Below are 27,521 nucleotides of genomic sequence, written 5' to 3'. Positions count from 1 at the left end.
ATGCTTTCCAGTTCAAACTTCCCCTGGGCCCTGTTTCATGGCCATTGCCAGCGCTCTGCCAGTGCACGTGTAAAATTGGGTTTCCATGGATACATCCACAAGCCCATCGCTCCAACCCTACCACAAGTGTGACGTCATCTCGTGAAATGCGCTGGCAGTGGCTATCGGCGCGGCAGTGAAACAGCCCCCTGGCCAGCTGGTTTTCAACTGATTTTCTGACTTTTCAGATAAATCAGGAATAACATTAATTAACAATGCAGTCAGTGCTGAACACCGTCCGGGGGGCCGCCCTGGGCTTCGCAGAGCAGGTCACTCCCCTTCTGACGGTAAGAGATTGCACAAGCAAAAAATAAGTTATGCTTTCATGTACAGATTGTTAGCTGTGTTTTGGTGTTGGCTGATACAGCTGCTTTATCACTGATTTGGCGCACACTGCTCAGCTAATGGTGCTTGCTTAATTCTTCAAAGTACTGGACGTATTCACATTCAACTAAAATCGCGTGAATAAAGAACATTTCTGGCAAGAAAATCTGGTAAATAAATAGATGTCTGTTGTCCTGTTTTAATGAACCACACTTTACTTGTTTTGTGCAGGAGTTGTGTTTCTGGGGGCGGGGTGCTCACCCCTGTTTGTCTGTGTGATAGATAGATAGATAGATAATGTATTAAGACCTTCCATGACATGGATTATATAGCGTCTACGTCAGTACAAAAGTGATGGTTAAACACATCAATACAATACACTTCGTGTGATAAAAGGCGATAAATGAGACAGTAAAAAACGGCCGTTTCTATAAAATCGCACCCAATCTAGGTGAGCTCCAGCTACATCGTAGCATTTAGAGCCTTCACCGCACGGTAGAGGAAACTGCGCTTGGCAAACTCAGTCCGTACTCGAGGTAGTTCAGCCTGCCCGCTCTCACTGGCGCGTGTGCGGCGAGAGGACACATCGGACCGCGCCAACACTCGGCGGCGCAGCATCTCAGGAGCGTCGGGGCAGGTGATGAGACGGCGCATGGTGGCAATATCACGTTCAGCTATCATCTCCTCGATACTCAGCCACCCTAGATCGCGCAGCGATGGCGTGACGTGTTCACGTCTGCCGAGGCCGGTCACAATGCGGACACCGAAGTTGATGGCCTTTCGCAAGCGCTGCCTTTGGGTTGCATTACACCCTCCCCACACTGTTAAACAATAACGAATGTGGGGGAAAACGAGACACTCTATCAGAAGTTGCCTGACACATTTTGGTAGTTTGTGCCTATTACGCGCAAGACTCACTAGCACGCAGTAGCACCGTTGGACGACTGAGCTAATGTGACAGCTCCAAGACAAGTGTTGGTCAATGACGACACCCAGGACTTTGACACTATCTTTGGGAAGAATTTCATCGCCGCCGAAGTGAACGGCAAAGTCCGAACGGACTGTCTGACGGGAAGATCTTAAAATGGTCATCTCTGTCTTAGTCGGGTTGATTTTAAGCCGATTTTGTGTGAACCATTTGAGTGAAATAGCGAGAGAGCTTTCAATGCGCGTTTTAAGTGCTTCAAGGTTAGATGGGATGTCAGCGTCAAGGAATTGGGTGTCGTCAGCATACATCACGATCCTACCATGGGGTATGTGTTGTGGCAGGTCGTTCGTGAAGAGGATGAACAGCACGGGGCCCAAAATGGATCCCTGGACCACTCCATGCGTAACATCCAGCGAGCACGACCCGCCCCGCACAGTCTGCGTACGCCCCCGCAGCCAGGCTGCGAACCACTCGCGCCGCACACCGTACCACTCCATCTTGTCTAAGAGGCGGCCATGCTCGACACTATCGAATGCCTTAGACGTGTCAGCTGTCACAAGTGACGTCATCATGCCTCGATCGATGTTGTCAGTCGCGAAAGTGACAGCGTCGAGCAGCGCCGCCTCAGTAGACTGTCCTTGCCGGAAACCGTACTGTTGAGGACAGAGTACATGATGAGATGTCAAGTATGCCACCAGCTGCGTACAGACTACCCGCTCACATAACTTGGCCACGACAGAGATCACAGATATCGGCCGATAGTTGTTTGGGTCCGACGTGTCACCTTTCTTATGCAGTGCTGTGACAGTGGCTGACTTCCACTGATCAGGTAAGTCGCAGCGAGTGATACAATGGTTCACAATCTTTAATAGGTGCGGACCAACTACTGGGAAGGTACAGCGCAGCATGTGTACGGTTATCCCATCTGAGCCGCAGGCCCTCGATGAGCTCATGCGCTGGAGCGCCGCACTGAGCTCCGGCAGTGTGGCAGGACCCGGCGAGAACGCTCCGGCGCACACGCGCGGCGGTCGTGGCGGCAAGGGGGCACCAGAATCGGACTCCGCCAGCGCGCCAGCCACATCGGAGCCGACCGAAGTAAAGAACCGATTCAGACGGTCTGGCCAGTCGGGGTCCGCCGGTGCATCGCCGACAGCCCTGTGCTGCGTCTTCTGGGACGAGATCAGGAACTGTCTGACGCTCTTCCAGGTCCTTGGGCGGGAGTGTCTGAATGAGGAGGCGTAGAAGGCGGCGCTGGCTCGGTTGATGGCCATCTTCACTGCGTTGCGGCTCTCCCGAAACTCCCTCTCGGTGACGTCACAGGGTGTGTGGTCCCTGTCGGCGCGAGCCTGGTCTCGAGCAGCCATAGCTTCGCGCACAGTGTCGTCATCGAGCCATGGACCCAGCCTGTTCCTCACTCGGATGGTCCGCATCGGCATGTGAAGGTCGATGATGGGGTTCCACGTGGCGAGGAAGCTGTTCCACATGTTGGTGGTGGAGTCAGCCCCGTACAGCTGGGACCAGTCGGCTTGTAGAAGGTCGAGACTGAGAGCGTCGGTGTTCACACGCCGTGTGGACCGCACGGTGATGGCTTCGGGCACGTGTTGTGTCTTGACATCGGCGACGAGCGCCGTGATCAGGTCATGGTCGCTGATGTTGCAGGGTGTCACACGGACACCAGTCGTCATGTCTGGTCGGTTGGTGACGAGGTGATCGATCAGCGACGGAGTCGGCCCTGGGCGGGTCGGCTCGGTGATCAGCTGTTTCAGTGACAGGTCGCTCAGATGCTGGGTGTAGGATGCCACTCCAGGCTTGGCAGATTGCGAGACGTCTATATTGACGTCACCGAGAAGGTATGTTGGGCGAGCGCGTGCGAGGACGTGCATCAGCTGATTGTGGAGGCAGTCGATGGCCGGCGCCGTCGGCCCAGACGGGGGCCGGTATACCGCACCGACGACGATGGTAGATCGGCTGGAGATCTGCATCCACAGCGCCTCCACCGCCGAATCGTCGGCTGGTACTCGCAGCTGCTCCGCCTTCAGGGCGCTGCGGTACAGGATGGCGACTCCACCTCCGATCTTCTTTTTTCTCCTGTCCCTTCGGCAGATGGTGTAGCCCGGAAACAGGATTGCGGTCGAGTCGACAGTCTCAGTGAGCCATGTCTCACTGAGGCAGAGAACATCCAGCTGCTCCCGGAGCAGCAGGAGATTCACCTGGTCCAGGTGAGCTGTAAGGGAGCGCACGTTCAGGTGTCCTATTTTCAGAGCGCAGGATAACTCAGCCGCCGCTCGGATATCCACCTGTCGTGTCTGCTTGATTGTCAGGCGGCTCGGTCGCAGCAAACATCGGTGCTCTTCTTGTGTCGGTGGATATGGTGAGGTCGCTGAGATGAGGCGACAGTCGGTGTCCGGCGCCATCTCAGCGGTGTCGTCACGGAATAGAGTTGGCTCCTCCGACCGGGAGGTGGCGCCACCTTGCAGCGGCCGCATCACTGTACAGGAGTCGTGTTTCTGGAGGGCGGGGGTGCTCATCCCTGTTTGTCTGTGTGTACAGGAGTCGTGTTTCTGGGGGCGGGGTGCTCACCCCTGTTTGTCTGTGTGTACAGGAGTCGTGTTTCTGGGGGCGGGGTGCTCACCCCTGTTTGTCTGTGTGTACAGGAGTCGTGTTTCTGGAGGGCGGGGGTGCTCACCCCTGTTTGTCTGTGTGTACAGGAGTCGTGTTTCCGGGAGCGGGGGTGCTCATCCCTGTTTGTCTGTGTGTGTACAGGAGTCGTGTTTCCGGGAGCGGGGGATGCTCACCCCGGAGGAGTTTGTCGAGTGCGGCGACCAGCTGGTGCACAGTTGTCCCACCTGGGCCTGGGCCGCCGGCGAGAAGAGCCGCGCCAAAACCTACCTGCCCGCAGACAAACAGTTTCTCATCACCCGTAACGTGCCCTGCCACCGGCGCTGCAAACAGGTGGGTGTGAGGGACGGGAGGGCAGGGGCGGCCATTGGTGAATGTCCTGGCGGCAGACTGCTCGGACCATGCCTTTACCAGCCCTAACCGCTGCCTCCCCCCCCCCCCTCCCCAGCTGGACCATGACGAGGCCCAGGAGCGCGTTATCGAGCCAGACGACGGCGACGGCGAGGGCTGGGTGGACACGCACCACTTCAGCGGCGGCACGGCCAGCGGCGCCGGCGGCGAGAGCGCCGCCCTGGCCATGGAGGCGCCCGCCGAGCCGCCCCCGCCCCCGCCGCCCCCGCCGCCAGCCGCCGCCGACAGCGACGACGACGGCGACGGCGAGGCGTGTGATATGGAGGAGTTTGAGGAGGCCGGCCTGGACGACCCGGTGAGTCCGTCCGGCGCGGTGGGGCACCGGCCGCGGCATTGGTGAACCGCTGCCCGAGCTGTCCTGTGCCTGATACCAACAGAGGTGGCCGCTGTTAGGTGCTGGATACTTTCGAAGCTCATGCCTGACAAGTGATGGCAGTCGTTTGTGCTTCATTCTTCGATGCGATAGTGGATTTCTCTGCATGAAATTTAGCTGGGATTTGCCCGTAGCCTCGAAATCCTTACGTGGTGTTCACACATACTGCTTAATGGAGGGTAGATTGTCATTTATCATCAGCTCAAACAGCCCTTTTACATATACCATTACGAGTTTTTTAACCTCAAATATTGATGATTGGTAAAATCTGACTGTAATTTGTTTCACATGTCGGCTGTAGTTGGATTGTGTTGCCTCGTTCGGGCCCGGCGGCGAGTGGCGCGGCTGAGCCCCGTTCAGGTCCCGGCCCCGGCGGCGAGTGGCGCGGCTGACGGACGGCGCCTCCTTCCCAGGACGATGCTCTGGCCCGGACGCTGCCGGCGCCCGCCACCCCGTGCGCCGCCTCCGGTGCCCCCTCCGCCGCCACGGAGCCGGCCGGCGAAGAGATTGTGCGCACCCGCACCTACAACCTCAACATCACGTACGACAACTACTACCGCACGCCCCGGCTCTGGCTGCAGGGCTTCGACGAGGTGAGCTGACCGCCGAGGTGGGGGACTCGGGTGGCAGGGGAGGGGCGGACCTCGGGGTGGAGTCTGCTGTCGGGACGGACCTCGGGGTGGTGTCTGCTGTCGGGACGGACCTCGGGGTGGTGTCTGCTGTCGGGACGGACCTCGGGGTGGAGTCTGCTGTAGGGACGGACCTCGGGTCGGAGTCTGCTGTAGGGACGGACCTCGGGGTGGAGTCTGCTGTCGGGACGGACCTCGGGTCGGAGTCTGCTGTCGGGACGGACCTCGGGGTGGTGTCTGCTGTCGGGACGGACCTCGGGGTGGAGTCTGCTGTAGGGACGGACCTCGGGGTGGAGTCTGCTGTAGGGACGGACCTCGGGTCGGAGTCTGCTGAAGGGACGGACCTCGGGGTGGAGTCTGCTGTCGGGACGGACCTCGGGGTGGTGTCTGCTGTAGGGACGGACCTCGGGTCGGAGTCTGCTGAAGGGACGGACCTCGGGGTGGTGTCTGCTGTAGGGACGGACCTCGGGGTGGTGTCTGCTGTAGGGACGGACCTCGGGGTGGAGTCTGCTGTCGGGACGGACCTCGGGGTGGTGTCTGCTGTCGGGACGGACCTTGGGGCGGTGTCTGCTGTCGGGACGGACCTCGGGTCGGAGTCTGCTGTAGGGACGGACCTCGGGTCGGAGTCTGCTGAAGGGACGGACCTCGGGGTGGAGTCTGCTGTCGGGACGGACCTCGGGGTGGTGTCTGCTGTAGGGACGGAACTCGGGGTGGTGTCTGCTGTAGGGACGGACCTCGGGGTGGTGTCTGCTGTCGGGGTGGACCTCGGGTCGGTGTCTGCTGTCGGGACGGACCTCGGGGTGGTGTCTGCTGTAGGGACGGAACTCGGGGTGGTGTCTGCTGTAGGGACGGACCTCGGGGTGGTGTCTGCTGTCGGGGCGGACCTCGGGTCGGTGTCTGCTGTCGGGACGGACCTAGGGGTGGTGTCTGCTGTAGGGACGGACCTCGGGGTGGTGTCTGCTGTCGGGACGGACCTCGGGGTGGTGTCTGCTGTCGGGACGGACCTTGGGGCGGTGTCTGCTGTCGGGACGGACCTCGGGTCGGAGTCTGCTGTAGGGACGGACCTCGGGTCGGAGTCTGCTGTAGGGACGGACCTCGGGGTGGGGTCTGCTGTCGGGACGGACCTCGGGGTGGAGTCTGCTGTCGGGACGGACCTCGGGTCGGAGTCTGCTGAAGGGACGGACCTCGGGGTGGAGTCTGCTGTCGGGACGGACCTCGGGGTGGTGTCTGCTGTAGGGACGGAACTCGGGGTGGTGTCTGCTGTAGGGACGGACCTCGGGGTGGTGTCTGCTGTCGGGGTGGACCTCGGGTCGGTGTCTGCTGTCGGGACGGACCTCGGGGTGGAGTCTGCTGTCGGGACGGACCTCGGGGTGGTGTCTGCTGTAGGGACGGACCTCGGGTCGGAGTCTGCTGAAGGGACGGACCTCGGGGTGGTGTCTGCTGTAGGGACGGACCTCGGGGTGGTGTCTGCTGTAGGGACGGACCTCGGGGTGGAGTCTGCTGTCGGGACGGACCTCGGGGTGGTGTCTGCTGTCGGGACGGACCTTGGGGCGGTGTCTGCTGTCGGGACGGACCTCGGGTCGGAGTCTGCTGTAGGGACGGACCTCGGGTCGGAGTCTGCTGAAGGGACGGACCTCGGGGTGGAGTCTGCTGTCGGGACGGACCTCGGGGTGGTGTCTGCTGTAGGGACGGAACTCGGGGTGGTGTCTGCTGTAGGGACGGACCTCGGGGTGGTGTCTGCTGTCGGGGTGGACCTCGGGTCGGTGTCTGCTGTCGGGACGGACCTCGGGGTGGTGTCTGCTGTAGGGACGGAACTCGGGGTGGTGTCTGCTGTAGGGACGGACCTCGGGGTGGTGTCTGCTGTCGGGGCGGACCTCGGGTCGGTGTCTGCTGTCGGGACGGACCTAGGGGTGGTGTCTGCTGTAGGGACGGACCTCGGGGTGGTGTCTGCTGTCGGGGTGGACCTCGGGTCGGTGTCTGCTGTCGGGACGGACCTCGGGGTGGTGTCTGCTGTAGGGACGGAACTCGGGGTGGTGTCTGCTGTAGGGACGGACCTCGGGTCGGAGTCTGCTGTCGGGACGGACCTCGGGGTGGTGTCTGCTGTCGGGACGGACCTCGGGGTGGAGTCTGCTGTAGGGACGGACCTCGGGGTGGAGTCTGCTGTAGGGACGGACCTCGGGTCGGAGTCTGCTGAAGGGACGGACCTCGGGGTGGAGTCTGCTGTCGGGACGGACCTCGGGGTGGTGTCTGCTGTAGGGACGGACCTCGGGTCGGAGTCTGCTGAAGGGACGGACCTCGGGGTGGTGTCTGCTGTAGGGACGGACCTCGGGGTGGTGTCTGCTGTAGGGACGGACCTCGGGGTGGAGTCTGCTGTCGGGACGGACCTCGGGGTGGTGTCTGCTGTCGGGACGGACCTTGGGGCGGTGTCTGCTGTCGGGACGGACCTCGGGTCGGAGTCTGCTGTAGGGACGGACCTCGGGTCGGAGTCTGCTGAAGGGACGGACCTCGGGGTGGAGTCTGCTGTCGGGACGGACCTCGGGGTGGTGTCTGCTGTAGGGACGGAACTCGGGTTGGTGTCTGCTGTAGGGACGGACCTCGGGGTGGTGTCTGCTGTCGGGGTGGACCTCGGGTCGGTGTCTGCTGTCGGGACGGACCTCGGGGTGGTGTCTGCTGTAGGGACGGAACTCGGGGTGGTGTCTGCTGTAGGGACGGACCTCGGGGTGGTGTCTGCTGTCGGGGCGGACCTCGGGTCGGTGTCTGCTGTCGGGACGGACCTAGGGGTGGTGTCTGCTGTAGGGACGGACCTCGGGGTGGAGTCTGCTGGCGGGACGGACCTCGGGGTGGAGTCTGCTGTCGGGACGGACCTCGGGGTGGAGTCTGCTGTCGGGGCGGACCTCGGGTCGGAGTCTGCTGTAGGGACGGACCTCGGGCGGCGTTTAAAGTGGCCATCCCACCTCAACATTAGTTTTGAGTTGAGATAGTCAAATTGGAGTCCCTGGCTTGCAATTTCCAGTTTGGGCACTCGACTGAGTCGACATTATCGAGAAAGGCCTTAAATCGGAACTATTTAATTTCGAAGTCCGCACTTTTCAGATTCTAAGGGCCATCTAAATGCCCGCCTAGACTTTGTGACGTCAACTCAGATATAGCAGTTTTTCAATCTTATACTAAAACCTTGATTATTGATAAAAGACAAATATGTGTCCTATGTCTGAAAAGGTAAATATGTGTCGGTCAAATTTAGTAAATATTCAGTTTCGCTGTTTCTGAACCACGGTACATCATTTTTATGTCAATTCATAAACTTTTTTGAAGGCGGGAGGTCCCTTTTACGGGCCGCGAGCGGCGTATGCTGATGAGACCGCTGTCGTGCTGCGTCTGACCGGGGCGGGGGCGGGTTGCAGAGCCGCCAGCCGCTGTCGGTGGACCAGATGTACGAGGACTTCAGTCAGGACCACGCCAACAAGACAATTACGATGGAGACGCACCCGCACCTGGCCGGACCGCCGCAGGCCTCCATCCACCCGTGCAAGTGAGTCACACATCGCGGGCCGCAGCGGCCGCAGCGGGTCCGTCTTGGCGCGCGCTCAGCGTCGGCCGTATGGCAGCGTGGGTGGAAGAACGGCTGCGCGACGGATGCCGTAGTTAAGTCGTATATTTACATACGAGAGTATCTACTCTACTCTCTGCAGTTGGTGTTTGCTGGTTTCTGGTAGTGTTACTGGTCATCTAAAGAGTGGACGCTGTTGTCACTGAGTGTTTGGTGAGTTCCTGTAATAGTCTGTGGTCGCCCGAACCAGCGATGGTCGCTGTATGACTGTCAGATGACTGGCGCGATGTGTGTCCGCCAGGCACGCTGACACCATGAAAAAGCTGGTGGAGACGGCCGAGGAGGGCGGACGTCAAATTCCCGTCCAGAAGTACCTCATCGTCTTCCTCAAGTTCATGCAGGCAATCATTCCGACCATCGAGTACGACTTCACGCAGAACATCCAGTTGTGAGACGGCTCGACGCCGCTGCTGCTGTGAACGGGGACTCGCTGTAGTACTCTGTGGGATATTGTTACTGGGGACTGTGCCAGGGACGGGGCGGGATGTCTGAGCACTCTGGAGGACGTCTATTGCCCGCCCGGAACTCAGCCACAAACAGGGCCGAGTCTCTACTGCCCGCCCGGGGTTTAGCCACTGACGTGACGGGGCCCAATACGCCGGGACCGAGTCTCCGCTGCCCGCCCGGGGTTTAGCCACTGACGGGACGGGGCCCAATACGCCGGGACCGAGTCTGTGGTGTCCACCCAGGGCTTAGCGGCTGACAGGTGGGCCACCCCCCGCTTGTAGCTGCTCGACCACCGACTGGTGTCTGCTGCTGGGATATGCCTGCTGGGGTATGCCTGCTCGGATATGTCTGTGCTGGGATATCTCTGCTGGGGCATGTCTGCTGGGTGATTCTGCTGGGGCACGTCTGCTGGGTGTCGCTGCTAGGGTATGTCTGCTGGGTGTCTGCTGGGATATGTCTGCTAGTGCTGAGGATCTGACCACTACCAGTCGACCCTTATCTAGCAGTATCTGCTGACCGTGTCTGCTGACTGCTGACTGATATCTGACCGTGTATCTGCCGGTATCTGCCGGCGTTACTGATGTGTGGTGCTGGCCACGGGTGCGTCCAGTTCCACCGCGGGGCCTGTCCGTACCACTGCCACCACTGGCCCTGAGGGCGAGCCGTCCGGCCACACAAATTCCCAGGGCTGGGTCGCGACTCTGTGGCTACCCGCTGCGCCGAGCAGCCCGGCTGGCCCCGTGGCGACCCACTGCGCTGGGTGGACCGCACACCCGCCGACTGTGATCTGTAATTACCGTGTTTATTGCCGCAGCCTCCTGAATATAGCTCTATCTGATGCCTGGCGCCGTGTGGGGGCGTGCTGTACTCTCGGGGGCAGACGCGGCGGCTCGGTGGCCAGTGGCCGGGCGGGTGCCAGGAGGCGCGGTCCGCGGCGTCCACTGGCGGAAAAAAAAAACTGGCGAAACTCTGGCTGTCGAACGGGCTGCGGCCGCCGCTCTGTGCCGTTTGTGGTAGCTGGAGTCTCCGCCGCGACGTATCTCACCCAGGCTAGTCCACACGGTGGGGATGGTACGAGACGTGCTGGTTAATATTTATTTTCGGCCCGTCTTCACTGCTGTGAGCGCTCACCCACGAGTCTGCTGGCGTCAGCAGATTCCGCGACGCACACACGTGACATGATACGGCGCCCGGGTCAGCCGGTAGGGTCTGCAGCTCCCGGGCCCAGTCGGGAAGGTCCGCAACTCGAGCCGCACCGTCGCAGACATGCTCTGCTCGGTTCCAGCTCGGCTGGACTGGGGACATCTGATGGGGTCGGACAGTGCACAGATCCACGGCACTGCTTTACGCGAACAGCGATGTGTGGCGGACCGGGGGGCCAGCAGTAGCTTCATCAGAGCAGCTGCTAGAACAGAGGACCGCCAGACTGGACGGGCGGTGGAGAGAGAGAGAGAGAGAGAGAGAGAGAGAGAGAGAGAGAGAGAGAGAGAGAGAGAGAGAGAGAGAGAGAGAGAGAGAGAGAGAGAGAGAGAGAGACAGAGACAGAGAGACAGAGAGACAGAGAGACAGAGAGACAGAGAGACAGAGAGACAGAGAGACAGAGAGACAGAGAGACAGAGAGACAGAGAGACAGAGAGACAGAGAGACAGAGAGACAGAGAGACAGAGAGACAGAGAGACAGAGAGACAGAGAGACAGAGAGACAGAGAGACAGAGAGACAGAGAGACAGAGAGACAGAGAGACAGAGAGACAGAGAGACAGAGAGACAGAGAGACAGAGAGACAGAGAGACAGAGAGACAGAGAGACAGAGAGACAGAGAGACAGAGAGACAGAGAGACAGAGAGACAGAGAGACAGAGAGACAGAGAGACAGAGAGACAGAGAGACAGAGAGACAGAGACAGAGAGACAGAGAGACAGAGAGACAGAGAGACAGAGAGACAGAGAGACAGAGAGACAGAGAGACAGAGAGACAGAGAGACAGAGAGACAGAGAGACAGAGAGACAGAGAGACAGAGAGACAGAGAGACAGAGAGACAGAGAGACAGAGAGACAGAGAGACAGAGAGACAGAGAGACAGAGAGACAGAGAGACAGAGAGACAGAGAGACAGAGAGACAGAGAGACAGAGAGACAGAGAGACAGAGAGACAGAGAGACAGAGAGACAGAGAGACAGAGAGACAGAGAGACAGAGAGACAGAGAGACAGAGAGACAGAGAGACAGAGAGAGAGAGAGAGAGAGAGAGAGAGAGAGAGAGAGAGAGAGAGAGAGAGAGAGAGAGAGCGAGAGCGAGAGCGAGAGCGAGTTTCATTCTGTTTCATTCTTATGTTGGCCTCGAACGTGCTTTTCACCTCACAGAGGCCCTTGTTATCTGGGAATGAGCTGAAAGCGAGACGCTGGCTAGATACCTTGGTCATGGACGTGCGCTACCAACCTCCCGGAGGCCCATCACTGAGTAGGAGGGGGAGGGACTGCCGTCCCATCCCGCTGCGGGTTCACGGGCGCGGCTCAAACCTCACGGAGGAGCGATCGGACGAACTGGGGAGGGAGCAGCCATACTGTGCGTGCGCCATGTGATGTAGGTGCTCATAACTCACAGTTTCGTCAATGAAGGGCTTGGGGACCTACCGTCTTATTTGACTGTTAGCTTTGGACGTGCGTGTGCTGTACGTCGCCGAGCTCTGTTGAACCAGGACAGGAAAGGTCGTACTCGAGCATTACATGTCAGCACCACCGGTCTCAGACCAGACGTTCACACACACACACACCACACACAGACGGACATACCAGTGGCGGGAAAGTCGGCAGAGCCGGGCTGCTGCGACATTTCCGAACAGAAGCCGCATTATTGGACCGAGTGCGGCCGTATCAGCCAGCATGAACCTCCCAGTCATACATTTTACAAAAATACAGACTGTCAACTAGAACCATTAGGACGCATCACGGCCAGCATAATAATATCAAACGGTAGCGGCTCTCTTACGGTAGTCGTCTCACACGCATTATACCGGTCACTTCTCCGGTAACATGTACGCATACACTATGCAGTGCCTATACACACTCGGCTCTACGCTGTCGATGTGAGGCGATATTGATAACGCAGGCGTGAGCTGGGCCATCGAGCGCTTCCCTCTCCAAGGCAATGCGACAGTCGCGCCGCCGCCACTCTCTGTTCCCGACTGCTGGCCTCGCTACACACAGATTACGTCAGCCACTGAGACTCGGGCACTCTGAGCTGTGCACCATGAGCCGTGCACACTACACCATGAGCCGTGCACACTACACCGTGAGCTGGGCACAAAACACCGTGAGCTGGGCACACTACACCGTGAGCTGGGCACAAAACACCGTGAGCTGGGCACACTACACCATGAGCCGTGCACACTGCACCGTGAGCTGGGCACACTACACCGTGTGCCGTGCACACTACACCGTGAGCCGTGCACACTACACCATGAGCCGTGCACACTACACCGTGAGCTGGGCACACTACACCGTGAGCTGGGCACACTACACCGTGAGCCGTGCACACTACACCGTGAGCTGGGCATAAAACACCATGAGCCGTGCACACTGCACCGTGAGCTGGGCACAAAACACCGTGAGCTGTGTACAATAGGCACTGAGTAGCCGGACGCCTGTGTCCCCGCCCGTGACGGCAGCCACCGGCACGGAGGACCGGCACTGGTGGGCTATCAGTGGGCCGCGACCGGGCCGACTGGGTCCCCTGTGCCGCGGACCGCCAGAGGCCAGTCCGGCCGGCACAGCGACTCAACTCCCCCTCTCTTTATCCACCGTCCAGTGGTCAGCGACCGGCCGCGAATGGCGCTGGCGGCGTTCCTTTCACACTGAGCCTGTCCAGACGGGTACGGGCGGTCCGGCAGAGGGCGCCCTCCGCCCCTCCCCGTGTCCGCGGCCAGCAGTACCGGCCATTACACACCCTGATCTGCCTCTGCGTCCTCTGGCGGCTGACAGTGGGAGGGGCCCTCTCGGCTGGTGGAGGGGCCCTGTCTGCTGGTGGAGGGGCCCTCTCGGCTGGTGGAGGGGCCCTCTCGGCTGGTGGAGGGGCCCTCTCGGCTGGTGGAGGGGCCCGCGGAGGGGCCGTGTCGGCTGGTGGAGGGGCCCGCCGAGGGGCCCTGTCGGCTGGTGGAGGGGCCCTGTCGGCTGGTGGAGGGGCCCTGTCGGCTGGTGGAGGGGCCCGCCGAGGAACCCTGTCGGCTGGTGCAGGGGCCCGCGGAGGGACCCTGTCGTCCGGCCTCGGCGTCCTTTCGGCGCGCCCGTCGCTGGGGACTGTCAGTGTCGGCGCTGCCTGCCGGCCGGTACAGACTCTCGGCGCGCCGCCAAGAGTGCGTGTACCGCCAGGGCACCACCATGACCAGTCCGGCGGCCAGCAGCAGCGCCCCGGACAGGTAGAAGCTGTAGTCGTACACCAGCATGTAGTCAAACAGCATCCCTGGCGGCGAGCGCGGGCCGAGGGGTCAGAGGTCTCCCCAGCAGCCGATCCTAACAGCTGTCTGAATGACACCCATTAAACGTGCGTTGCAATGTGCTAGTGCACAATTGCATTCCCCGATCTCCAGTACACCAGCGCCTGGGAACAGCACACAATTCAATACCTATACTATCCACTGTGAGTTGTGACCCTTGAAGCACCCACCGCCCTACCACCACCCCCTACACTGCCCCCTACCGGCCACGGCCCCCCCCCCCACACTGCCCTACCGGCAACGGGTCCTCCCCCACACTGCCCTACCGGCCACGGTCCCCCCCCCCACACTGCCCTGCCGGCCACGGGCCTCCCCTCACACTGCCCTACCGGCCACGGGCCTCCCCCCCCACACACTGCCCTTCCGGCCACGGGTCCTCCCCCTACACTGCCCTACCGGCCACGGGCCTCCCCCCTACACTGCCCTACCGGCCACGGGCCTCCCCCCACACTGCCCTACCGGCCACGGGTCCTCCCCCCTACACTGCCCTACCGGCCACGGGCCTCCCCCTACACTGCCCTACCGGCCACGGGCCTCCCCCCTACACTGCCCTACCGGCCACGGGCCTCCCCCCACACTGCCCTACCGGCCACGGGTCCTCCGAGCATGGAGCCGGCGCCCTCGAAGAGCAGCAGCAGGCCGTAGCCGGTGCCCAGCCGATGGTCGCCCACCAGACGGATGATGATGTCCGGCAGCAGCGCGCCCAGACACGAGCTGCAGAAGCCGAACACGCACGCGCACACGGCCAGCGCTGGGGACAGGGGCGGCACCGCGTGAGGGGCCGGGTGTAGCAGCCCAGGAGGGACAGGGGCGGCACCGCGTGAGGGGCCGTGGACTGAGCGGCCGACGTACGGGATAATAACGGGGTGATGGGCGGCTGCCCAGTTTACATGGAACGTCGTCACACACAGCATACCTACCTGTTGCTTTCAACAAATTTGTGGTATATGTATTGGCAGCCTGGTCGATGTGCGGTGCCCAGCGTGGCGCTCAGCCGTCTGTGGCACCGATCCGATGGCCAGTGGCCGCGCCGACTGCTGGGCGGACTGACCTGTGACGCTGCTGGAGATGGGCATCAGGACGGTGGCCAGTGGCCGCGGCGACTGCAGGGCGGACTGACCTGTGACGCTGCTTGGCGCGGATCCGATGGCCAGTGGCCGCCGACTGCTGGGCGGACTGACCTGTGACGCTGCTGGAGATGGGCATCAGGACGGTGGCCAGGCCGGAGCCCACGCTGGAGATCATGTACACCAGGATGGTGGTCATCCGGGGGAAGTGGCACACCACGCCGTGCAGGACCCGGCCCACCTGAGAACAGCAGAGGACCGGTCAGCACACTGCCCGCTGTCCAGTACACCAGCCCACCATAACGACTGTGTCCGTCCCAGCACTGAGCGGGGGGCGAGAAAGGACCGGTCATTGCCCCAGTGAGGGCGACAAAGGATCGGTCACCAGTCAGTGGGTAGTCAGAAAGGACCGGTGACCGGTGTGTACCCAGTGAGGGCGAGACAGGTACGGTCAGTTCCCAGTGAGAGCAATAGAGAAAGGACCGTCCATAGGTCTATCCCAGCACCCAGTGAGGGCGAGAAGGGACCGGGCCGTACCCGACTGGGAGAGAGGGACCCGGCTCCTCCGGGACGGCAGCAGACTCACCAGGTTGGACACGCCGACGATGGAGAAGATGAGCCCCGAGTTGGCCTTGCTGAAGAGGCCCGAGGAGAGCGCCAGCCCGCCCAGATGCACGTACACTATCACCAGGCCGAAACAGTAGAGCAGGTTGTTGAAGCACAGCGTTACAAACGGCACAGACTTCATGATGCCGATATTCTCCCGGAGCTCGGCCAGGTAGCCAACTGCGACAGGTCAGCTCAGGTCAGCTCAGGTCAGGTCATACACGCATCCGACTGTGACAGGTCAGGTCAGGTCAGACTGATAGCCAACAGCGACAGGCCGGGTCAGGCTAGGTCAGACCTATGACCGACTTTGACAGGTCAGCTCAAGTCGGAGCGCTAGTTGACTGTGACATGTCAGGTCAGGTCAGATCGCTAGTCGACTGCGACATGTCAGGTCAGGTCAGGTCAAACCATGCTAGCGCTGACAGGTAGCCTAGTGTGACAGGTCAGGTCAGGCTGATATCCACCTGTGACAGATCATGTCAAATAGTTACTGTGACAGGTCAGGTCTGAGGATGAGCCCATGGGACGGGTCCGGTCAGGTCAGGTTAGGTCATGTCAGTGAGATAGCCGACTGGATTTTCATAGGTCAGGTCATGTCAGTCCTGACCGATTGTCGACTGTGACAAATCAGGTCAGGTTAAACTATGGTAGTGCTGGAAGCCTATTGAGACGGGTCAGGTTAGGCTAGGTCAGATAATATTATAGGGCTGAAAGGAAGTCCACTGTAACCGGTCAGGTCAGGTCAAGTGCGTGAGCTAACCTTCTGGTACATGCCAGATTACGTTAGGCCGTTGCTCTATCGACGATAAATGAGGGGACGAGATAAATAAAAAAACTCAAAAAGAAAACTAATAAATAAGCACCGTCTCGGTAGTTACTGTATAACATGTTCGCGTGTAGGGAGCGCGCGGCACCGCCTCACCGGTGGTGCGGTCGGGCGGTCCGTGCGGCCTCATCAGCGCGCCGCAGACGGTCAGGCAGCTGAAGACGATGCTGGCGATGATCAGCAGCACCACCCTCCACGAGTGCACCTCCATCAGCGCCCTGCGGATAGCGTGGCGGGCAGCGGGGCGGACATTGCTGTGTGGCCGGAACAGACGGGTCCGCACTAACGCTAATAACAGTTTTACATATGCGTCGGTTTGATTTTCGCTCATAACTCATAACATCTGCTTCTTAAATCTAAGCCCATCTGGCATCTGCTATAAATTTAAATAAGTATTGTTAAATGCATTTGCTGGCCTGCAATGTCACGGGGTTCGATTGGCGGCGCCCTACTGGTCCGTCTGTAAACACAGGTCGTCGGTCAGACGCTGGGCTGTGACGGTGGTCGGGGCCGATTCCTGACCGAGGCTCCATAGGTCAGTCGAGCACGCGCTGTTTACCGGCGCGCTGGCCGCCGCGCAAGCCACGGGTGGGGCGTCCCAGGTCACCGGTGTACGTGGCCTGGTTGTCCGGGCACTGATCAGAAAGCAGCCCGGCCCGGTCCGGTCCGGCCTGACCGCCGGGCCGGCGGGCACGCCGACCCACATTGCAGCAACATCGCAACGACGCAGTTACATCGGGCTCAGCGTGCATTGACAGAGTCGAGGGAGGCTCTTATTCCATTCCAATATACCTGGAGAAGAGTTCTGCGTTTGCTGTGGTCTAATTGAAAGTCGATCTGTTCAGCTGTCTAAACAAAAGAATCCGATAGATCCCTAGGTATATCTGCTTCAGGTCACGTAGGGAAGTTTAGGGCCTATGCGATGGTTTACCATCTTGACCGTTCATAGCCATGAGGTATGACTGATTAACATTGGCCCGAATTCGAGCGATTTTAAAGTTACTGGACCTTGCATGTATAAGTGCGCTCCTACCTGGACTGGGCGCATTTCGTGTATCAAAACTGTAGGTGCGACGTTAAGTGAATTGTTTCGCTTCTAAACAGTACCGTACAAAGAATGGCAGTCGCAAAAGTTCCTGATGAAGTTCACTGATGACTTGCTAAAATTCACCTGATGACGCTCACCTGATGACGCCCAGCGGCTGCTGACGCTCACCTGATGACGGGCGGGAAGACGAAGCCGCCGAGGCCGACACCCGAGACGGCCAGGCCGAGCGCGATGGTGCGCCGCTGCTCGAAATACTCGCTGACGATCACCACGGCCGGGATGTAGGCGAGACCGAGACCGACGCCTGCAGAACAGTGACCAGACATCAGTCAACAGAGGGGCAGCACATGCACTGGGGCAACATGCTCAGTCAACAGAGGGTCACATACATTCGCCGGGCTCGCACAGCTAAGTCTGGAATCCTGGTTTCCTGTATGAATCCGGGCAGAACGACTTTATAAGTCAGGCATGTTACGTAAGCGAGCAGTGCGTGTACTTTCGAGCTAACGAGTAGGTTAAATTCATATTCCCGAGCTGGTAACAATGATTATCTGCAGCTTTCAGACTCCGATGGGTGAATTCCGTTCGATTCCAGCTGAGTGTCCCGCTGGATGAGTCAGTCGCAGGGAGACCGTCGCTCTCCAGAACGATCCCGCTCCATCCGGCTGCGGTGCTCCGGCCGGCGCGGGATTGAATAACTGCGGCCCACCGGCGGCCGCTCGGCCCGGAAGGCGCCCATCAGGGCCGATTGGGAGCGGCCGGCGCGCCAGCCGGTTCCGACCGGGGCCCGTATTCACGTCGACATCTTACGATCAATTTTCATCGTACGATCGATTTGGTATTCATGTTGACCATCTTAACTTTTTATCGTACGATCAGTCTGGATATTTAGGATACTTCAAATTCACGTTGACAATCTTAAGATATTTTGGTATTCATGTCAAAAGTTCTAGGATTCATCGTACGACCCAACTTAAGATGTCGTAGCAGTTCCGAAGATTTGATTTTTAGCAACATATTCCGGGACGACATAGAAAATGGATCCTCCGCCAAATGATACAGCAAACGAAATATATTCAAACATTTATTAGTGAGCTATTCTTAACATTATAAAAGTACCACAGATTTAGTATGTTTGAAATTTAATATGGAAATTATTTTACCATTAGGTATTATGGAAACTAAATTATTATATAATGAAATGATCATATGAAGAATAAATCGATAAAACATGCATTTTAACCCTCGCCGGCACAGGGTTGATGCAACCCCCATAAGGTTTTTCGGGAATAACTCGCGTAAAAAGCGGCCGATCGCGACGAAACTTTCAGTACCCTCGCATTGATCAATTGTACACCTACCGTGAAAATTTCATGACCCTGACCCAAATGACCTGTCCTGTGACTTCTTTTCCGAGACCATGTTTGGCCGGAATCGCGATTCGGCGTATGTCGGCTCGCATTAGCCGCGCGTTTGCAAGCTTTTCGTGGTTTCAAACGTTCAAACATGTGATTTGAGGTTGCTCCCATGCATTAGGGTGGGTGTCAAGGTCACCTAAAGGTCAGGTCAGGTCATTGACCGTTGGTGACCTCGGTTCACTTGTTCGAGTTTTACATGTTCCTAGGCTAGTTTTTGGAGCTGAATTCGAATTTAGCAACCATTTGAACATTTACGAAGTAGTTTTGGTGCCTTCGTAATATGTTACGAAGCTGTCAGAGGCGGATGACAGGTACTACTAATACCCGTCACGACCGCTACCGGTTGACCTGACCTGACCTGACCCGACCTGGTCTAAATGCTTAATCCGCGCATGACTGGGGGGGGCTCTACAGAGCCCCCCTCCCGTTTTTCAGCAATATTTTCTAAACCGTTTGACGGATCAACACGAAACTTGCGGTACCTTCAGAGGCATCAATTTGACACCTTGTGTTAAAATTTCACTTTTCTAGCTACCATAGTTTGGCCGGAAATGACGTCAGAGTGACGTCATGTCGGCCGATTTTCATGCAAAATACTGAATTACGGCAAACGCTCTCAAGAGCTCAGTTTTAGAGCTAGATCCATTTTCTTTGCATGAGTGAACTACAAATACACGTAGCTATCAAACTGCTATCTCAAATTTTCGAAATTTTGAAAATTTTGAAAAATATGTATTTACAATTACAAAAATATATTTTTTTATTTTTTCAAAAAGTTTTTGACTTTTCGCAAAAACCGGAATATGTATATGTGATAGAACACACACTGATGAACTACATTTGCAAGTTTTAGCCCAATGTCTTCAAAAATAGCCAAGTTATTCGCATTATTGTCAAAATTTTACAATGTTAAGTTTTTTCAAATCCATTTTTCAGTACGTTTTTGACGTCTTACAGCAATATAAATGGCACCATCGTGTTCTTGAGCTCAAACTGCATCTGATACGCACTTTTTTGTTGAAAAATTTCATTTTCAAAATTTGACCTTTTCTGACCTGAAAGTGACCTGACCTCCGGTAAATTCAGCTGCCAATGACCTCAAGTGACACAGACGACACTATTTTCGAAATCTACGAGTAAAATGGACCATAAAACATGCGTCACGTGACCGATACATGATATACAATTTTCGTGACCTAGGATGGCCTGGCCTTGACCTTAAAAATTCGAAGTAAAAGTTCGGTACCCTCAGGGTATCTAAGGCATCCATCAAGGAGTGCGTAAACCAAAAATGAGCCTGATCAGACTGGCGGTCCGGCGGTCAGAGCCTAACTTGTGAACTAGCAAAAATGTCGATAATTTTTACTTTGACCTGATATTCGAAACTGCTATTCCAGTTCAAAACCCCATGTTAAAAGTGAGCTATTTCCTTTAATATTTTTCAATGAAATTTGGTAGATATTCATTTTTGCTCAATCTCTAGGTACCATGCAACACTACTTCTATGCCAATTCATTAACTTTTTTGAAGGTGGGAGGGTCCTTTTAAGCACGAACCACCCTACTAGTCGGTCCCTAATGGTGCACCAAATTTGAGCGCGTGTGCAATTTTGCGCGTGCGCACGTGCCAATTGCGTCACAATTGACTTTTGCTCGGCACCCTCCTAAGCGATTCCTAAAGGTGTACCAAATTTAAGCGCAATCGGCCCAGCCGTTCTCGAGATCCGGAAGCGGCCTCTTGCGCGTGCGCACGTGTGAAGTGCGAACAAGGTCACAATTGACTTTTGCTCGACAAGCTCCTGAGCGATTCCTAAAGGCGTAGGGGAAAGTGGGTGTATTGCGCCCTCCTAACCAATTGCGCCCACCAACATTCCCACGGATTCAATGGCATGTTTAGAATTTTGGGTTCGAAAACATTATTTTCACCACTGGATAGTTCATTTTATGGCCCAAGCTCTCCGATGAAGCCAATCAGCAAGACTCATGACGCCATCAAAGATGTTGCGGCGTTTTCTTAGCTTTTTTGCAGTATTTGGAACCGTTGGCTATAAAAATCTGCAATATTTGTGTGATTTTCAGAGTGATATTTAGAAAGTAAAGCCCTTTTTTCATTATATTTCACTGAAACGGTAAACTTCCTTCAACATCTTTATGATAACATCTACGCTTTTATTAAAAAGTACCTCAATTTTAATTGCGACCATGGCAATTGCGCCAGGGGGGCGCAAATAGAATAATGGTGTAGCTATTGTATCACGACAGTATGAATGCATCATTAACTGATTGCAATAAAGGAGGAGTTAAATGTCAGACAGGGGAGCAAACCGCTGTCGTCAGTTCGCAAATTATTTCTCTCGTCAAACTTATAATGCAGCTGCCATTTAGGCTACGAACTTGTGGTGTAATTGACAAAATACGACATTTTCAACATGGACTCAGTCGTGAGAGGTGACAGCTATGATAAAAAAGTAAAAAGTGATGTCATAAAGTTGTCGAAACGATAAAAAATTATAATTTTGAGAGAAACGATTGAAAATTTAACCGTATAGGCGCATACGTTCACATATATCTAGTCGGTTACAGTAAACGTTTTCGTTGCACTTTTACAAGCGTACGAACACATGTAATGTTATCTACCTTGGCAAAAAAACATCGCGATTTATATCTACATTTATTAATTAGCCAGCCTGAATAACATTATAAATGTTTAAGTAAGCCGAAATGACATTAGACTGCCGGGGCGTATGCATTCCGTCTCATTCGCTTAGCCATGTTAAAGTATAGGGCGCAATTGGGTTCCAATTGCGCCATCCCCCTGACGCAATTTACAGCAGTTGTTGGCAAATGCGCCCTTTTGTATGTTTCTGAAAAACAGCTGTCAGAAGCAACCGAAACATCCTTAATTGATCGAGAGGCTCTTAAATCGTAGCCAATGAGTTCCTCTTTGAAATGGTTACCAGTGCATGCTTATATCTCCAGCAATTTTCTTACAATTGGCGTTTTTCCTTAAGGTGGCGCAATTCACCCTCCTTCCCCTACCAACTTTAAGCGCAATCGGCCTAGCCGTCCTCGAGACCCGGAAGCGGCCTGCTGCACGCGCGCACGTGCAACCGGAGTCACAACTGACATTTGCTCGGCACCCTCTTAAGCGGTTCCTAAAGGTGTACCAAATTTGGGCGCAATCGGCCTCGCCGTTTTCTATGTATGGAAGCGGCCTCCTGCACGTGCGCACGTGCAGACGGGGTCCCAAACGACTTTTGCCCGGCACGCTACTAAGCGGTCCCTACCGGTGTGCCAATTTTGAGCGCAATTGGTCCAGCCGTTCCCGAGATCTAGGAGCGACCAGTGACCACTGCACGTGCGCACGTGCAGTAGTACCCCTAACGTGACACATGAAAATGCATTGCCCGATGAGTGCCTACCCACATGCCAAGTTTCAGCGCAATGGGCACGATAATTACATAGTTATTGTAATTGATACAAACATGACATCTCTTTATTATGCACGTGGCACGTGCAGCCATGGTTGGTCACCCACATGCATCGAGAAAAGTCGTGTCCTCGGCAAAATGGTTGAAAATACCCTACAAACACATTTCCTAGTAAATCGATCCTGTGCTTACACAGACATAATCCTCTCAAAAACGTAAATTCAGCAGAACGACTTTGGGTTCTGAGTTGACACCCTTGGCTTCGCAAGAGCCACATGACACGGCGATCACCCAGGTGCATCAAGAGTAGTCAATTACGAGGTAGGAGGGATGGGGCTACCAAACAAAAATGACCGCGGTTCAATCGGCCCAGCGCGGCGGTGGCCGAGATAAAAGCTTCTCAAAAGCGTTATAGGGCGGGCCGGTCCGAGCTGTACCGCTCATACTGATATTTTCCCGTTACATTGAAAACTCTTTTTCACGCTCGCTGGCAAGAAAAAAAATCATAAACAACAATTTCAATACCTAAATATACAATTCATAAGCATAGGTGACGTCTTACGACAGCTCAGTGAGTAGTCGTATCTTCCCAATACCTTCATCATTAAGGTCTTACGATCATCTTAAGATTCGACTTAAGATGTCCCGACGTGAATCGCACTTACGATCGATCGTACGACAAATGTCTACGACCAAAATTTTGATCGTAAGATAAATCTTAACTGTTTGCGATGCCAACGTGAATACCAAATTATCGTACGACAAAGAGCGATCGTAAGATAAATCTTACGAAAAATTCCGACGTGAATACGGGCCCTGGTCCGGCGCGGCGCGGAACACGGCGACGAGCGGGCGGAACACGGCAGCCGAGCGGGCGGAACACTGCAGCCGAGCGGGCGGAACACGGCAGCCGAGCGGGCGGAACACTGCAGCCGAGCGGGCGGAACACGGCAGCCGAGCGGGCGGAACAGACCGGGCCGGCCAGCCCCGCCCGTCCTTGGTCGGAAGCGTCAGTTCTAACCAGATATACAACAGATGTTCAGCCTGCAGACCGCCCTCGGCGAGGCTGCCAGCGATGCCTAATGGCAATAGCCGAAAATATCATTTATACATGTATGCATTATAAAAGTGATTTTCAATGACTTAGCAATATGTGGGCCCGCGTTCGATCTATATGCGATGCATGTCCCAGTGACGTCAATTACCCAGTCGCTCACTGCCGGCGGTCCGCCCGGAGTCACCGAGATGATGGGGGAGACCAAGGCAAAGCGGCCACCTTAACGCTGCTCACGATGCCGAGTGCCGACACTTGATTTTTAAACTTGGAAAGTCTCTTTCTATAAAAATATGATCCCTATTAAAATTGTCTTTTATTTCAACTTTGTGCCATTTCTAAAGGCATTCACATATAGGAGATCAGATATTGGCAAAGTTTTAAACCTACCTATGCATTTTGGCCACTTTGCCCCGGACCCCGGGGAAAAACGACCACCGGTGACTTCCTTGCCCCAAAATGAGACACAGGTTAGTTACTTCTGTAGTAATAATGTTTTGATGGTAAAAAAGTTTAAAAAAGGATGGATACTTATTTCGTCATCGTTCACCTGTGGGTAAACCATGCAAAGACATTCATGGAAAGACAACGAAATGCATTATTTGGGTAACTCATGTAACCGAAAAGTGGCCGAGATGAACGCATGACGATGTTTTTCAATATTGATAAGAATAACGTTTGTTGTCCAAGTTGAAGCAACTTTTGGTTTTGAGAGCTGTCCACTCTGGCCAGTCAACTTTGCCCCGTGCTTACCATCCGAGATCAAACAATCTTTCCGCTCTGTTATGTTATTAGTGGGGCAAACGCAATTGGCATAGACATAGACGGCGGAAAGGGGAGGGCACCGGGGCACCGTGTCCCCATTTGATTTTGGTATTTTAACATTAGCCCTATGGGCGTTGCATGGAAAGAATGGGACCAAAAGTCGGCAGTGTCCCCCTAATTGAAAGTGTTTCACCGCTACTGGGCATGGAACATGTACGATAACTACTCAATGATGGAATGCAAACACTTAAAGAAGCATTTAACCCTCGCCCGCACATGCCATTTTCCCATCCTAGAACGCACATGGGGGGGGGGTGGTTGCCACCCCCCCGCGCCGTTTCGTTTCTGTTGGAGATAGAGCTTAGTGGTAAAGACCAAAAAGATTCTTTGGGAAGAGACGAATCCAATGATACCCGATTTTACCTTCTCAGGTCAGTCATTGACCTTCCAGGTCAGGTCAAACTAAAAAATGTTGCTGTTTTGGGTCACCGTTGGATATCAAGTGCGCTGCTTATTATATACCGATGACGATGCCGTTTTCTGGTGCCAAGCCAGCTAGAACCTCTTTGTCACACTACCCGACCAGATTTTTGCTGCTGAGGTCATTTCAGGTCAAGTTAGGTCAAGGTCAGTTATATGTGTTTGTATGTCTGTGTGTGTCTGTGTGTATACTGATGTGTGCACCGATTGTTTTTGTGTCCATATTACATGAAATCATGATCTGAGAAGCTTTTACCAAAAATGCAGTCAAAAAACTTCACAAAAAGTAAATTCAGCTTGCCTAAAACGCAATTATCTTAGATGACCTAGGTTGACCTTGACCCTGACCTTGACCCCTGTACATCGTCGAACAACATGTTCCATGATAGGTGGGAGGTAAGACTGGCAAAAAAGGCCGAAATCAAGGTGTCAAAAGCTCACAAGGCCCATGGCAAACGCAAGATGTTGAGAATTGGCCATTTGGGTCATGACATGACCTGACAAACAAGGTCATATCTCCGAAACCAAAAATCACAGAAACTTGAAATTTTCAGTGGACATTGAGAAAGGATAGAGGAGCAGCTATACCAAAAATCAGCCTTCTAGCTTTAAAAATGTTGAGTGCAGAGCAGAAAGACTACCTGGGGGGGGGGGTGGCAACCACCCCCCCCCATGTGCGGGCGAGGGTTAAAATCAATCGTAAAAATAGTGGGATGATAAGAATGAGCTGGGACAATATATATGTCATTCCATCTGTCCCGGAAAAATGGCGACGGGTCGGAGCCCCCGATCTGGCTCATTCGAGCGAACGCAAAGAGAAGTATAATTGGCAACCATAAACTGGAGCTGACACCAGTTGTGCAAGGCTAAAGACGAAGGGTGGCCGCTGGGTGGCCGCTTTGCCCCACTCTTCCCTATGTCAGATCGGGCCATGCTGCGTCAGCGGTCGGCTCACTTTCCGGCCGTCCTGTCCTGCTAACTATATAGGCTTAGCTTCCCTTTGGCCAGGCCTGCTCATTGAAGTACTATGGAACGGCCGCGTGAGTACGACAATCAGACTACCACCGTGTAGGGACTGTGCTACCATTCCATCGGACCATTAGAAGGCGCCGAGGTTTAAACAGTGTCCTCATTGTGCAACGTGATATACACACCCCAGCGATATGCCGACTTTGAATGGCGCGCTGGGACCGGGCCGTGGTGAGGAGATGGGGGACGGTGGAATGGCGGGATACGGGACGGTGGGGCGGAGGGCCGTCAGCTCCCCGTGTGATCCCTGTGTGATCCTTGTGTGATCCCTGCAGGCCGTCGGCACCGCTCGGCTGCCCGTAATGGCTGTCTGATTTGACGGGTCATTGAGGTGATTGGTGACTCCTCACTGTGAGTCACTGCACTGCACCGTTTCCGGCACCGCCGGCTCGGCTGCTCCCGGCTCGCGCCAGATCGGGACGGCGTGGCCTGCCTCCTTACTAGCCCAGTGAATGTACAGGATTGGTCCGTCGTCACCTGCCGCACAGAGAGGGGGCCGCCGCACCGCCTGTCCTCACCTCCGAGCAGCGAGAAGGTAAAATAGAGCACGAAGAGGCGGTGGGCCAGCGCCGACAGTGCGATACCGACGGCGGCCAGCAGCCCTCCGGCGATCAGCACCCGTCGACAGCCGTGCCGACGCACCAGTGCCGACGAGACGATTCCTGAGAAGGAGGGGGGGGGGGGGAGGGGGGGAGACAGTCTCAGACTCGGCGCGCAGGACAGAACTCGTCTAGCAACGTCAGAGTGGGATAAGTAATATGTAACTAACCCTAGAAAATAATTATTGCAGTAAATACATAAAAGTAACATGACACCAAAACATGTCGTATATTTATAAGTTTATAACAGGTACAGCTTACTTAGTCGCACGTAACTTACCCGATGTGTACATAAGAGCGTTTAATGAAGAGCCGACCCATGCTGTCGTACTTTTTGATTGCTGGAATTCTTCTAGGAAAATGATGTTAAACACTCCGACCGACCACGAAACGCCGTAGATGGTGACATGGGCCTGAAAATCAGACTCACGGTGACTAAATTAGACCTGACATTAAACGATACACATACTCATGCGCTGCTAGGAATGAGCTTTGTTTTATGCTGCTTTGATGTGGGCCTGAAGTATGCACAATGCACATTCACAGCTCAACAGGTGACGATTGATAATGAAATAAAGAAGCACGATATATACATATGTATATATATATATATATATATATATATATATATATATATATATATATATATATATATATATATATATATAGAGGGAGAGAGAGAGAGAGAGAGAGAGAGAGAGAGAGAGAGAGAGAGAGAGAGAGAGAGAGAGAGAGAGAGAGAGAGAGAGAGAGAGAGAGAGAGAGAGAGAGAGAGAGAGAGAGAGAGAGAGAGAGAGAGAGAGAGAGAGAGAGAGAGAGAGAGAGAGAGAGAGAGAGAGAGAGAGAGAGGTGTTACCATAAAATAAAGCAATGCTTAAATGCAAAGCACTGACCAAAAACGAGGCGAACACTATGAGCCACCCGTATCCGCCGTCCGGTTTCGGAGACGTCTGGTGTGCCTCGGCGTCCTTTGCCAGACACCTGGCCTGACACGGGTCCGAGCCCCGCACCTTTCCATCGGTCAGCTCATCTGCAACACGGGTCACGGGTCACGGGTCACGGGTCACGGGTCACGGGCCTGACACGGGTCCGAGCCCCGCACCTTCCCATCGGCCAGCTCATCTGCAACACGGGTCACGGGTCACGGGTCACGGGCCTGACACGAGTCCGAGCCCCGCACCTTCCCATTGGCCAGCTCATCTGCGACGCGGCACGGCGGGGTCGTACTGGCAGGCGTGGCAGTCCTGCCTACTCACATATACATTGCCTGCAAATCCTAGCCTCAAATCGACATTGCGATGCATTTCTTTTGATGTTACCACTACATTT

General features: G+C 55.5%; 2 protein-coding genes across 2 annotated transcripts; one reads left to right on the top strand and one right to left on the bottom strand.

Moving 5' to 3' along the window:
• The first annotated feature begins 19 nt into the window (after positions 1-19).
• LOC122377175 (ubiquitin-like-conjugating enzyme ATG3) lies at positions 20-10,219 on the top strand. The gene is made up of 6 exons (XM_043357133.1): positions 20-326; positions 4,055-4,243; positions 4,359-4,616; positions 5,108-5,287; positions 8,728-8,855; positions 9,175-10,219. The coding sequence occupies exons 1-6, from the start codon at positions 255-257 to the stop codon at positions 9,323-9,325; spliced, it is 978 nt and encodes a 325-aa protein (XP_043213068.1). The 5' UTR covers positions 20-254; the 3' UTR covers positions 9,326-10,219.
• Positions 10,220-10,461: 242 nt separating this feature from the next.
• Positions 10,462-27,314, bottom strand: LOC122377174 (monocarboxylate transporter 13-like; the record flags this gene model as incomplete). The annotated part of the gene is made up of 10 exons (XM_043357132.1): positions 10,462-13,833; positions 14,454-14,618; positions 15,049-15,175; positions 15,521-15,720; positions 16,466-16,587; positions 17,586-17,721; positions 26,112-26,255; positions 26,473-26,605; positions 27,086-27,222; positions 27,276-27,314. Coding segments are annotated over 10 exons (1,724 nt in total), but the record flags the coding sequence as incomplete, so codon positions are not given.
• Between the last annotated feature and the right edge of the window lie 207 nt (positions 27,315-27,521).

This window comes from Amphibalanus amphitrite, unplaced genomic scaffold, assembly GCF_019059575.1.
Source record: "Amphibalanus amphitrite isolate SeventyFive unplaced genomic scaffold, NRLGWU_Aamphi_draft 002590F_arrow, whole genome shotgun sequence".
NCBI lineage: Eukaryota > Metazoa > Arthropoda > Thecostraca > Balanomorpha > Balanidae > Amphibalanus > Amphibalanus amphitrite.
The sequence above is the reverse complement of the archived record's forward strand: the minus strand, read 5'-3'. Positions and strand labels throughout refer to the sequence as shown.